The sequence below is a fragment of the Rhamphochromis longiceps genome, linkage group LG11 (genome assembly GCF_057381845.1).
Source record: "Rhamphochromis longiceps isolate RC_006_pf linkage group LG11, R_longiceps_female_GT1.1, whole genome shotgun sequence".
Classification (NCBI taxonomy): Eukaryota; Metazoa; Chordata; class Actinopteri; order Cichliformes; family Cichlidae; genus Rhamphochromis; species Rhamphochromis longiceps.
The window spans coordinates 28,695,507-28,709,991 of record NC_140567.1 but is presented as its reverse complement, the minus strand read 5'-3'; the positions used below and the strand labels follow the sequence as shown (position 1 = coordinate 28,709,991).

Genomic DNA, 14,485 nt, shown 5'->3' with positions numbered 1-14,485 from the left:
ATTTTAATTGCCAGAAAATGACTGTAAATGATACAGAGAGAAAGGGAGAAGAAGCCAAAAAAGGAGACAGAGGGAGAGAGAAAGGAAAAAGAGAGTTCGAATCAGAGGTATAAAGAAGGGGAGGAAAAAAAGGACACCCCCTCTACCAACAGCTGCCCCCCAAATTGAAGGCCATGGTGATAAAAAGCTATGTGGCAATCAGAGAAGTGAAGTGTCCCCCCAGCAGCCTAAAAGAGAGATAGTGAAGGGAGAAAAGAGGAGAGGAGGGCAAGGGGGAGTGCCATCAAAAAAGGACTGGTGGGATTAGGTCTGAGAGAGAGTTTACTACGCTCTTTTTGTGCGCCGAACCTGCAGGATTAGAGATAACAAATGTTAGCCGAGGACGGGCACCTGCTGTGAGCCGAAAAGAAGAAGAGGAGGAGAAGAGGGGAGGAGAGACGAGAAGAGCTAACCCACTAAAACAGCAGAATGGGCTTTTGTAGCCCTGTGCAGAATTAGAGGAAAGAGGGCTGAAGGGGGGAGACAGAAGAGGATAAAGAGGGAGTGAGTAGAGAGGTAAAGAAGTGGATGGAACGGGTACAAAGTAAATTTGTAATTGTCAAACAGATGAAGGAGCTGAGATTTTGTGGAGGGGTAAACATTGAACTTGCTAATCTTTGGACCTCAAAGCCTGCTTTGCTCGCAGTCACTCTAACGCCTTCACCAATATGCGTTTCTGTTTGCTTGAATTGTGTGGCCCCTGTAAATCCACAGATCAGACTTCATGTAAAAACGAATAAAGCACAACAAATATTCCAAGTTTTTAAAGTCTCTCAGCTCTCACTTGTTCTCCTCGCCTTCTCCTAACTACCTTTACACTTCCTCCTCTCCACCCGTCTGCAGCACTTGGGTGTATGTGACTGAAATTGCTGCTGGGGCCTGGGGACCTCCCCACCTGCTCTCTGCAATGACCCCAGCCCAGGAAGCACTCAGACTGGTCAATCAACAATTAAAAGCCTGTCTGTAGCCACTAACTCAATTCAACCACTCAGCTTAGTGCTCCGTTAGAGCCGAGGCACCCAGACAGAGCCGAGACAGACTCAACAGCCTTGACCTCTCCACTCCAGATCTCTCTCTCTCTCACACACACACACATATGGGGTGGTCCAAGCCAGTGTGGTCACACCTACACACCCTTACCGATGTCTGAACCCCTGGGGGCTGTCTCGAACAAATGCATCCCTAGGTGGGGAGCAGTGTAGTAGATGTGCACGTGACAAGAGGCGGGAGAGATTTACCTTGAGGCCTGGCCTGGACAAAAAGGTCACAACCTCTGTCTTGCAAATGTCTTGGTACCTGTACTTCAACCTGAGGGTTTAACCCTGTTTAGCGTTCAATACTGAGTTTGACCTTTTCTTCAGGCTGACTTAAGGCATTTACTATAGTGGACTCTGGGTCAGTATATGTGTGTGTGTCTGTGTAGTCCAAGTTTTCACACACGCAGACGCACAATCCTTAAACTAAATGATGTAGTGATAGAAGAGGCATGAACACAAACATATTGGCACCAGTTTCCACTCTAAAAATACACAGTAGCGCTCTTTAACACACACATACACCCACTAAAACGCTTCAGTCACCCCATATGTTTCCTGTTTTTACTGTTTCATCATTCACTCACTGCTTGGAAAAAAAGACCTGGAAATGTAATATAAAAACAAAAGCCAGAGAATAACTGCAGGGGCTGGTAAACGAAGCATAAAGACCCCGAGTGACCGAGGGGAATTATTTGGCTCCATTAAGCAGGCATTAACATGAATTACTATCTAATTAAAATTAAACAGCTCATTAATAACTTTGCGGTGGGGCCTTAGTGTGGAAGTTCTCTGGAGTGTGTGTCTGGAGTGTGTGTATGTGTATTTGAAGATCTGTGTTTTGTCACAGCCAAGAGAGCAGTCAAGTGGGATAAAGCCGAGCAGCTGCCCCAAAGGAAAGTCAAGGCCTGAGAGGGCTTACCTCTGGAACAAGACAACTCTGAAAAAAGATGTTCTTCAGCAAATAAAGTTAACTTTATTCACTGTTTAATCCTGCAGCATCAAAAACTACAGTAAATGAAGCCGGCATCCAGCTGGCTTCGAGGTTAAAAGTGTGAACCACAGATTCAATGGTACAAATCCGTATGCTGCATTTCTTACCATTTGTTGTCTGTAATCTGTCAATTTAAATAAATAAATAAATAAATAAAATGTCAACAACATATTTCAAATTTTAAAAAATGCACAAAAATCTTGTGTGTAGCTTTACCAGGTGAAAACGCCTCATTCTTAACTTAAAAGTGGTTTTAGGGGCCTAAATGTACACACACTTGTGGGTATTGAAAACGGCTTTTTAATAAGATATTTAGCATTAACAGTAATAATCAATAAAAGAATCGTGTGAGTCAGAAAGTTCCAGCAGTGTCATCGTATCTACACAAGCAAATAACAATCACACATACAGGAAACTAGAAGAGGGGTTTACATAGAATGAAAGATTGAAATGGAGCAAAAGGAGTCACGAACAATGATCGATCATGAACAACAGACTTCCCACAGAACATGTTTGCACACTTCTGCGCGCACACACATGCATTTTGACAATATGTGAGACACGTCGACTCACTCCTGCCGTGTCCTTTTGGGGTCGTGGCCTTCATGTCGGCAAGCCGCTCAGCCTTGCAGGGTCTGTCAGGCGAAAAGCAGACAGAAAGAGAGAGATGGTCTGAGTCTGAGATCAATGTGTTACCAGTCTTGTCATCATTTTAACAAGAGGATATTGAAGAGAAGAGGTGTGGGCTGTGTAGGGTACAGCTGATGCTCAGTAAAGATGGCAACAGTGGTCATTGTTACATTTGTTTTCATGGCAGTGGGACAGAAACAATTCCAATGTTAAATCCTGGCCTGCACTGATCTTAAAAATGCACTATCAGCAAAGTGAACCCAAAAACTTTTGGCTTTTTCAGCCTAAAGTCAGATTTGCAAACATCATTTCCCGTGCATTGATAATGCAACCTAATAATCAAAATCCACAAGATTGTCCAAAGCAAACACTCGACATTCTAACAACAAAATAACTTGAAGAAATAATGATAGATAGTCTTCAGAGATGCGGAGTGAATGACAGAGAGGGGGGGTATGGACTTAGGCCCCAAATGTATGCCAGTGCATGCATCAGCCACCCCCCTGCACTCTCCTCTGGGCCAGGAGCTGTTTACCTCTCTATCAGCGGTCCTCTCTAAAAGCTGGGACCCCATCCATATTCACTGGCCTCAAATTCCTCTGCTTATCTCCCCCCAACCCTTGAAAAACCTCCTCGTGTTCCCCTTTGCACATACATACATACATAAACACGTCTTTATGGAGGCAAGAGGCAAACGCGCTGGGCCAGGAGGGTGTCGGGGATAAGAATCACCTTGAATTCAAAGCAGAGGATTGTGGGTCCTTGGCGGGCGGATGGATGGACAGGAAACCAGGCACATAGGCTAAGGATCACACTGGCATGACACACAAAACTGCTAGACAGGTAGAAAGAGGCTTTAGGCAGGGGGAAGGGGTGTGTGCAGCAAGAATATTAGCAATTCAGAGGATTTGGAACAGTAAGGTGTGATGCTTTCAAAATTGTGTGTGATGTCAGGTGATCTGTGTCATTAGGTGATGGATGCTTGTGCAGGTTGTTTTTCTGTATAAGCACATTTGTGCTCTACTCTAAACATGAGCTTTAAATGTGGAGTTTTACGAGGAGTCTTTTAAAATTGAATTGAAATTTTTGCTTGTATGTCAAAAAGTGAACTCAAAAAGCTCTGCTGGCACAGGAAAAAGAATAACTCTTATGGGCACTTAAAAAGTTATTGAGAAATATAATTGGATTAGCTGTTGTTCACAACACTGAGATTTATATGAAGTGGACAAATCACTTGTGATGGTGGCTGCTTTGAAAAGGGGAGCAGGAGACTGGCTGATAAGAGCTGAAAGTACAAGTGAGGGCTCAAAGAGTGCTTGAGCAGAAGCAGAGACACATGGAGTAGGGGGGGACCGGTACCCCGTTCCTGTACAAGCTGCGTTGTTTGGGGATTGAAGTTGGGAACTCTCTCCACTACTAATTGCGCGCCGGTGCTTTCATGAATATTCATTCTGGCGTGTTCAGACCCCGCCTAATTAGCCGGGAGATAGAGGAAGAAATTCGCACCTTTTACCACAAGAGAAGCGTTTTTCCCCCGTCGCATTCTCAGGGGGATGCTGGCAGAATAGCCCAAGTTCATTAGCCAAAAAAGAAAGCGAAAAAAGTTACCTGAAAAGCACGGGACGATTTTGGTCTTCAGAATGGATGGGCAAACAGGATTTTTTTTTTAATTACAATTGCATATTTAGTGCCTATTACGCATGTCTGTCAAAAAAAGAAAAAGGAAAAGGAAACGAATTACAATTATCTGATTGAGTGAGTTGGTGGATATTATTCTACTCGCGGTAGTTGAGGGGTACATCACATGAATTTTAAAATCTAAATATAGCTTGTGGCAGTTCGAAATGTTCCCCCTGGAATTGAGGAAGACTTGTATTAAACATCTAATATGAAGCCGCTGCCGTTTTAGGAACGCGAGTGTCTTATTTCGGATATATTTGTGGAAAACAAAACCCGATTTAACTTTATTTCGGACTTAAATGTCGAAACTACTAAAACCTCGAAATGCAAAAAAAATCTAATGTAAAGCTTTGCTGCTAAAATCAGTTACATTGTGAAATGATATATATTCACTTTGTTTCAATTGTTCTCTGATAAAACATTTAAACTTTGTCTCCAGCAACATTTTATTCGAGATACAGAAACGGCTGTGAGATCATTTTATAATCATCCTATTTGTCGTGTTTAATTTTAATGCATCCCTCCCATCCTAACTGTACTCACAACAAGGCAGCGCGTAAATGAAAGGTGGGGTTTGGTTAATTGAAGGGTCGATGAGGTTTTGTTGGCTGAGTTGCGCCCTGGCAAAAACTGCTGCATTTAAAGAGATTGGGATTGAGGGGGGAGATTAACACGTGACTGCCCCAAAAAGAAAAATGCCTCTGCTCCTAAACAACAACCTTAATTAGAGAAGCACGGATATTCTAAAATTGTGAGCGGTCCGGGAAAACGTTGTTTGGTTAGTTTTCTGTTGTTCAGATTTCGTTACACTGTCTCTCCAAATCTGTCAGTGCATCGCAGGAAAGGGGCTCGCAAGAAAGTACAGAATAAATCAGAGAATTGTCTTCTCAGGGTGACACAAAGGGGACTTATTTCGGGTAAAAGAGGTCACCCAACTTCCTCATCTCTGCGGTTCCACTGTAAGTGTGCCTCGTAATTTCTTTCTTTTTTCTGAATCCATCATATCGCCTTCATTTCCAGCCGCTTTTCCTGTACGGCCTGTCATTCACCACTAAGTTCTGTGTGATCCCTTTCATCGAGCGCACCATGGAAACCTCGCGCATCCTGGCAAAAATGCACCTCAGCGCACACAAGGCCATATTCTTTACAAAAGGGCCAAAGCATCTGGACCTTTCTTTTCCAGCAGCTACTCGCTGGCATGGCAAAGCACAAGACTGGGTCTGTGAGGCAGAAACCACTGCTTTTTATAGACTGGGGACAAGAATGACTGAATGGCTAACGCATCTTCATTAACTGAGAGCTGCATGGAGCTCTGGTCTCTTATAGCAGTGACGCGCAAACCCGGGGTCTCTCAAGACAGAGGAAAGACAGTGATTTTTATTAAAGGAGTCGCGTTAGAGGGGCTTTGTCATCCTCGTCATACATGTTACTTTTAATTTTTTTCTCAGATTTCTGCGTTGTATTGCATAAAATATTAATTAAACTACGTAAAGGTTAGTTGATAAATGTGGTAATACATAGTGTAATTATGCATCAATGTATTTTATGATGTATAAAGACAAATTACTCATGCAAACTATTCATTTTTTTAAGAATTAAAGGGAAACATCAAGTGTAACTTATCAATCACGAGTCGTGTTTCTTAAATTCTTACATTGCATCTTATACCCAAATATCAGACTCTGTTACTAATAAATTGCTCCGAGATGACACGAAGATAACTCGCGAGGACTGTCTCCCACTCATTCCAAATAAATATATAACGGATGGGTGGACAAAAACCACGCCTTTCAAGAGATGATGACGAGCACCTGTGACCCCGACAACATTTTCCGCACACACGTACACACTCACGCCACACACACTCGCTACATTGTTAACGCTGGAGACAAGAGTACAGCAAGGACGCAGTGACAGCAGAAAGGAGACAACTTACCTTTTAGTCTTGTACTCCCGGATTAAAATGAACACTCGAGTTGAGTCGTACTGTAAATAGAAAGAGAATAGTCGCATGGGGAAGATGACAACAAACAAACACGCGGCAGAGATAAAAAGGCAAAACATTGCTTTCAGGTAAATGATTAAAATGGGACTGTTGCGCCTGAAAAACCTTCCAAAAAGCTCCTGTTTTAGAAGGAGCGGAACATGTGCCTGATTGCAGAGTTTTAGGCGAATGGAACGGGAGAGATGTAAGATTTGTTTAAAGCCCCGCATTTCCATTTAAGAACGTGATTGTGTTTGCAAAGATCCCTTTCAATCTTCGCATCCCCCCCTCTCTCTCTACCCCTCAGCGTCTCTGAGGCTGCTTTGCAATTCATAGAATTGGTAATTTGCTATTGGGACAAAACGTGAAGGGAAAAATAATCAGATCAACCGGGAGAGGTAGTGAGGAAGGAGCCAGGAGAAAGAAACACAAGGTTTCTCTCTCCAAGTTGCTGCTTAGTAAAATGCTTCGAGAGGTAAATGATATCAGAATATAGACTTAAAAAAATTAACAATTTAAAAAAAAAAATCTGGAATCTGTTAAATCTAAATTTCCAGGGCTGGGGAATATCCAGATTAACCAAGACGCAAGCCAAGAGCTTGGCAGCGAAGAGTCCGCGTCATATTAAAAAAATAAAGATTGTTGTATGATTATAAATGGTAATTATCAGATGTGGCAGTCTGGCTTTGAGGATATCAAAACAAGAGGCGTAATGATGGGACTAAATTGCATCGCTATAATATGTCACCTCTGTCACCTGTACTCAACGTATGTGCAGGGAGGAGGGCTAAGGAGGGAAGGAGCACGTTTTGGCCTTTCTGATCTAAGTGGGTGGTGATGATGAGATCACACAACATTGAAAATTACCGAGACAATACAAATAAATGACACACGCGGAGGCTTTGAAACAGAGCAAATGCTTTCGAATTTGTCACACATTTACGACAGCATCCACAGACACGTCGCATATTATTTACACGCCTCTCGTTGTGTGGGTGGCTGCAGAACTGGAGCAGCGCGCCTTATAATCTGTTTAAAACGAGGAGCGCTATAATCATCAGTGACCTATTATAAAGGTGCACGGGTGTGTGTCTGTAAGTGCATCTGTGTGTGTTAGAGGGAGGTGGGGGTGGGGGGTATCCTTCAAAAAGATCTCCGTACTCCCCCACGTGGTTATTTGCAAAACAACCGATCTAAACCAGAGGAAACCTAATCAAACCCCGCTGCTGTAGCCCTGCTCACCTTCCTTGGAGAAAACTGGATGAAATGAGAGAGAGAGAAAAAAAAAGTTTAAAAAAATGAATTAATTAAAAGACGCGCCTTGTGTGCAGGTTCGCCAAAACGAGCTGCAGAAACTACTGTTAAAAACTCAGAGACATTTATTAAATAGAACATATGTTTTTCTATAACATATGTAAGATCGGAGCTCTGTGCGAAAAATGCACTGCACCGTGCTCTGAACCCCTGCGTCTATTGAGTGTGTCCCTAGTGGGCTTGAATCGGAGAGGAGCCAATACAAGCGGAGAGGAGGCGTGTCTTCGCTCTTCCACAAGACCTCCCAGAGCAGGTTGTTGCGTTTTGGCTCTAAAGCCTGGAGACCTCCGAAGTGCTCGTCAGTTTTCGAAGTAGGAGCCATGGCGACAACAGCTCAGTATATTCCGAGGAATAACTCCTTACCGTCTAACCCGCTCATGCATCCGGATTCGGACAGGATGCACCAGGGGACGACCTACAGAGAGGTACAGAAAATGATGCACCACGAGTACTTGCAAGGGCTTGCGGCGACCAACACGGGACACCCGATGAGCCTGACGCACCATCAGTGGCTGCCAACCTCCAACACAGACTGGTCCAGCGGCACCCACATCGGACAGGAGCACAAAGCCAGCGTGCAGGCGAGCAGGGAGGACCTGAGCAACGGGTTCCACCACAGGTCTCACCTGGTGCACCAGCAGGCGCAGAGTGGCCACCATGGTTCGTGGGCGCCTGCCACGACGCACCACTTATCCCCGCTGTCCCCAGCATCTAACGGCCACCAGTCACTTGTCTACTCACAGCCTGGATACACAAACCTCAACGCAATGTTGAGTCCCCAGCCCGGCACGCTGCACCATGGCATGCGGGACCCACTCCACGATGATTCGGCCAGCCACGACAACCAGATGGAGTCGCCCCAGCAGGCTTTCAGCCACCACCAGGATCACTCGGACGAGGACGCGCCCAGCTCCGACGATCTGGAGCAGTTTGCCAAGCAGTTCAAGCAGCGGCGGATCAAACTTGGCTTTACGCAGGCGGACGTGGGGTTGGCCTTGGGCACCCTGTATGGAAACGTCTTTTCTCAGACCACTATCTGCAGGTTCGAGGCGCTGCAGCTCAGCTTCAAGAACATGTGCAAACTTAAGCCGCTCCTTAACAAGTGGCTGGAGGAGACAGACTCAAACACGGGCAGTCCCACCAATTTGGACAAGATTGCTGCGCAGGGCAGGAAACGAAAGAAGAGGACCTCCATCGAAGTGGCTGTGAAAGGGGCGCTGGAAAATCATTTCTTAAAATGCCCAAAGCCATCTGCTCATGAAATCAGCACTTTAGCCGGTACTCTGCAGTTGGATAAAGAGGTTGTCCGTGTTTGGTTTTGCAACAGAAGACAAAAAGAGAAAAGAATGACACCAGTGGGGGTCCCTCACCCGAATATGGAGGACGTATATTCCCAAGCAGAGACCCCTCCTCTACACCGCACACTACAGAGTCCTGTGCAGTGACTGTTTTCATGAACAATCCGAGCATTTCCGCGGGGGGATAGAAAAGGGAAAGGGGCTATGGAGTTTACAGTATTTAAGTTTGGCTTTTGTTTTCCTGAGAGAAAAGAGACGTGGAAAAGTTGAACAGATCAGTTTTGCCTTTAGTATTCGCGATTCGCGAGCTCATCAAATAGATGGCAAGAGGAAAAAAACGTTAAGAAAAAAAGAATCATAAAAAAGAAAAAAAAATTCGCTATTACTGATTCCGTGCGCATTTAAAGTGAAACAAAGATCTTTATTTACCAAAATTTTACAGAGGAGACATGCATATAAAGTAAATTTGATATCCAATGGCTGCTCCAAATAGGGGGTAATTAAATGTGGCAACTGAGTCCATCTCCTCCTGGTGTACCATGAACTGTAGGCGCTGACCCGAATGAGGTTGTAGCCTGAAAATGATCAACACTGGAGATGAAAAGCCTACACTGAATGAACATTTAGCTTTTTTCAGGCTTAAACTGGTTATCTGAATATTAGTGTATACTTTCTTTGTTATATTAAGTGTGATGTTTTGGTTCGGGAAATTCTTTAACTTCAGTGTCTCTCTTCCTGCAAAGTGTCTATGATTTTGTTCATTATTTGCTATGGGTACTGTATCTCATCAGAGCAACCGCTAATTTCTTATTTTTTCTGTTTACTCAGTGGGAGTTGATGGTTGGAGGAGTGATGGAAATTGTGGCACCCGAAAACACAACACTTACAAATAACGCCAGACACGTTTTAGAAATTGTGCAAGTGCAACAGGACATCCAAGTTCTGACTGCATGCCTTAAAAAAATCGAGCTTTTTGCAGCTGACCACGCCGAAATTTGCAAAAAGCACCAAATTAGAAGCAAGCGTTTCTTTTCTTTTCTTTTCTTTTCTTTTCTTTTCTTTTCTTTTCTTTTTGGAGGTTTTGATTGTTCTAAAATTATTGTTTTCTTTGCATGGAGCACTTATTCTTTCGTTAATATTAGTAATGCTATATTATGTTTTTAATAAAAGTGTGAGTGTAGCTGATCTCATTAGGCTTAAACACAAAAGCCTAAAAATCCCATGTTTACAGGTTCCTGGTTATCACCACAGAGCGCTGTCAGCCCACACTGCTTACTGCCTGTTATCCTGTTGTATCCCAAACATTTTGAGAGATTGGTCAAATATGAAAAGTTATAATAACTCAGGTAACTTCAGTGCCCCATGTCGGAATATGACGCCTGTACATGATTTGTTTTCCTCCGAGTGTGTATTTTATTTTTATTTTATTTTTTAATATAATTCAGTTTTTTTGTTTCACATTGTCATTGTATTATAGTTAAACGCTGGAATCGGAGAAAAGAAAATTACAATTCATTCATTGAGGGTAAGCGATGAAGGGATTTACTTTAGATATATTTATTTTTTCCCGATCTATAAGGAAATCTGAAAATCTCATGTGTCGTGTGTCATATCTCAGTGTTGGACCAGTCCAAAAGCCTACAGCAGTGCTATTCAATACAGATGAGGGAAACTTTTTTTCCAGGAAAAAAAATAATGATAATAATAAAGATTTTAGAGAAAATGTTGCCAGGATTATTTCCGATATGTAAATATGTCTAATATGTAAACTTGTATTTGTTCCGAGATATTGTTTTGTTTTTTGTTTTTTCGTTTTTGTTTCTTTCCGGGCAGTTTTGTACACTTACTAATTCCAAGAAGATATTTTAATATGATTTCATTTATGAATCTGACCATTTATATATATATATATTTATTTCTTAAAAGTGTTTGGAGCTTTTTTGTTCAGCTCTGTTAATGGTTACGTTGCAGTGGACTTCAGTATGTTTTTTTCCTTTTTGTTTACTACATTGGTTGTATGTTGATTGCTAAATGTAGACTGCAAAGTCACATTTATATTTATGTTATAGTAATATTTTATTACTTACATAAAACATATATACAAGAAATGGTCTTCTGTCTTCATTAAAATCCAAACTACTCGTCTTTTGTTGATGTCTGCTACAGAATCACCAGGCAAGAAAAAAATAAACCTGATCATCAAGTTGAATGCTTTTCACTGTGCTGAGCATCGGGAAGAAGTGAGCACCCCATGTGTTCATTTTAAATAGCAGTGATTCGTTATGTAACAGGGGATCGTTTAAAATCAGAAGCTGTGTACATGTGCTGTTAAGGGGAATAGACAACAGTATTTTACCTCAGGCATTCCCTGCTAAGTTCACAGTCTGTGACGTTGTTCACATCTTTGTGTAAACGCAGTATTAAATTGTGCAATATAAATACGGAATTACTGTCTTTTCATTGAGTGATTATTACTATTATTATCATCATCATCATCATCATTATTACTATTATTTAACAGAGGCGTTTGTAGCTAAAATATGCTTTCTGGAATTATAATTTGAGCTGTATTCTTTATAAAAAAAAGCATCGATCATCACTTGACGTGTTTTAGGCATTTAAAAGGCGAATTGTGATGAATCTTTGATCTCAGACAGAAGTGCCTGCAGGCAAACATCAGCCTCTTTTCCAAAGATAGAGAGAGGAAAAGGCACACAGGCCCATAGGATCGACATAAACGACGGGCCCTAAACTTTTATAAGGATAAAGACAAGCCTAATAAACAGGCAGCATATTTATGTGTTTCTAGCATTAAAAAAATCGACATCACTAAATAGTAAATTAAATACAGTCTCACCTCATGGAGCCTTCTGTCAATTACAACGGAACAAAGCGGCAGAAAGCATTATTTTTACATTTGCATGTGTAGATAAAACCAACATATATGTAGTGAAATTTGTGCAGCTGCGGATATTTTAAGAAAATTTACTGTTTATTGATACATGACGAAAACCGAGAAAATTAAAAAGATTTACTGTTGATTTCTCTTATTGAAGTAGCCACTACTAAATGGGATTATAGCTAAAATCTAAAGTTTGCGTTTCTTGATGAATTTATTCTTTTAGTAGAGGATAGTAAATTCATATTATTAATAATTGCACATTTATATTTACGCATTTCCTCATGGTTTTTGTGGTGATCGTACAGGAACTCGCAATGCAAAGTTTTGTGTCCCGTTCAGTTTAGCCACTTTTTAATTTTTTTAACTTTCTTAATAAATAATGCCTTCGTCTGTTAGTATACATATATATGCACCAACGTTAAAATTTCTCTTCGTGAATTATTTCCTTCAATTTAGGATGTTCCGAATAATTTTAAACATGATTTTGTGAGCATCATTTGTTCATCCATGGCATGCCTTTGGAAAACTGCGATAAAATAACAAGAGAAACAAAAAACAAAACAAAAATTCAGATTGTATTGGGGGTTTTTTAGTCGATCTTTGGTGCTTCTGTGATGGAAGTGTAAAAGTTTATTTTTTTTCATAGGCTGAGGTGGTCAAATTGTGGGAGAAGAGGCCACATTAGGAAGCAAAGCAATTGCCAGACAACAGCGAGTCGCAGGCGCCCCCTGCTGGCTAAACCGGGGTACTTCAAAGTCAAATGAGCCTTAAAACGAGGAACGTAATATTCCAATAATCATCAGGAACGAGATTATTTCTCTTCATTGTTTGTGGCTGTGTCAGAACCTTTAGCTGGCCAATCTTCAAACAGCTTTACAAAAGTTAAACAAAACACTGCGCTCTATTTCCTTTAGTCCGCTATCAAGCTAATACATAAATTCATTTGGGCTAAGGTTTATGACTCTGATAGACATTAAAAGGCTTTTTGCTGCTTGTAGCATTTTTGGCACCCCCCTAGAGAGATTTTATCCAGATACAGTGAAAAAGCTTTAGTGTTTTAATGATAATAGCAATAATAGTAAAAGAAATCACTATTATAATTTTTTTATTTACCCAAGTATAATACAGATTTTTGTTTATGAAATGTTAGTTACATGAAAAATACATAGATTCCAGCTAAATAAGGTTACACAAACTCATTGCCTCTGCTATACCTGGATCAGTCATGCTTACTGTCATGTTACCCGCCCCCCAAAGGCCCATACTGAGCTGAGGAACACCCTGATAAACTGTTGAGAATGACTTTTTATGCACAGCCTTGCATCCAGTTCATCTCTTCATAGTAAACAGCTTCTCAATGAGCCACTTGTTCTCATTATTAAAAGTTTTATAGGTGAGTCAAACAGAGATCAAACAACAGGCCTGCCTGTGTTAGATCAGGCTCACAAACCACCTAAAGTGACCAGCAGAAATTGTGGCAAATGCACAGAGGCCTGCAGAGGGGACATAGAAGGCTAAACAGAAGACATCCACAGTTGACCAGACATGAGAGACTGTGGTGACTCACACCAACTGTTATTTTTTGATGATATGCAATTTTTATTCTGCACCGTATGGAGGGACACAACCTCCATTATGCCATTAAATCAATAATACATGAGGAGAACTCATCACAAAACAGCAAAACCCAGGTATTTGACCTAAGTATCACTGCAGTTCATTCTTTCCTCCCTTCCATCTCATTCACTCTCAGCAGTCTGCTTTCCTACTGAGGGGGCCCTCGGCAGCCCTTGCAGTGGAGCTCCAGCCTCAGCACTGCCCGGGCGCCGATGAACACCAATGCCTCCTTCATCAGGGAAGTATCGTCACACACAGGAGATGTGGATTAGTGATGATTAGCAGGGATTATGGCTGGTTAATGGTGGGAAAATACATTAGGAACCATCGGCTCTTGGAGGGGGAGGGGATTTCACTCACACTAGCGGATTTGCATTGATCCACAGCAAATGAATGAGGATTAGTAGCATCAAGCTATCTGCCAACAGATAAATAACATTAAGCGTATTATACGCCAACGCCTGCTATTAATGACATTACAAACACCACTACAATGCTGGCAATTATGGAAATAATAGGAGCAGCTGAATAAGTTAGGCTGGGATTCTTGGGATTCCAGCTCATTCTCATGGAGAGGTTTGGGGTGATGCTGGAAAGTCAGGCTACTTAGTGGCAAAGACGCATGTAGCTTTTGGGTACCACCGTCTACTGGGACATACTTTAAGGGGTTTATATATTGTTAATGTTCTGATTTTTACTAAATAATTTATCACTGCTTTATAGGCTGGTAACAAGCCTTTCGTAATCCCATGTTTTACATTTCCAGGCTATGAAATTTCATTTTGGTTGTCATACAACCTTGTGCAGCAAAACATGTCTTTTTAACTGTTACCTTAATTTATCCAAAAGAACCCTTTCAGAGATGAGCAGCATTTGTAGAAGAGATGAAGAAGACCTGGACCAGAAGGGATTCTGTAAGATCAAATAGTTAAACCTTTGGTAAATATTTACTCATAGTTTAGCGACTCTAACTTGCCAACTCAAAGGCAATAT

General features: G+C 41.6%; 1 protein-coding gene across 1 annotated transcript; it reads left to right on the top strand.

Annotated features, from left to right (window-relative positions):
- Positions 1-7,935: 7,935 nt before the first annotated feature.
- On the top strand, positions 7,936-11,398 carry pou3f1 (POU class 3 homeobox 1). The gene has a single exon (XM_085423494.1). It carries the CDS (start codon positions 7,996-7,998, stop codon positions 9,118-9,120), a length of 1,125 nt encoding a protein of 374 aa, XP_085279620.1. The 5' UTR covers positions 7,936-7,995; the 3' UTR covers positions 9,121-11,398.
- Positions 11,399-14,485: the final 3,087 nt, after the last annotated feature.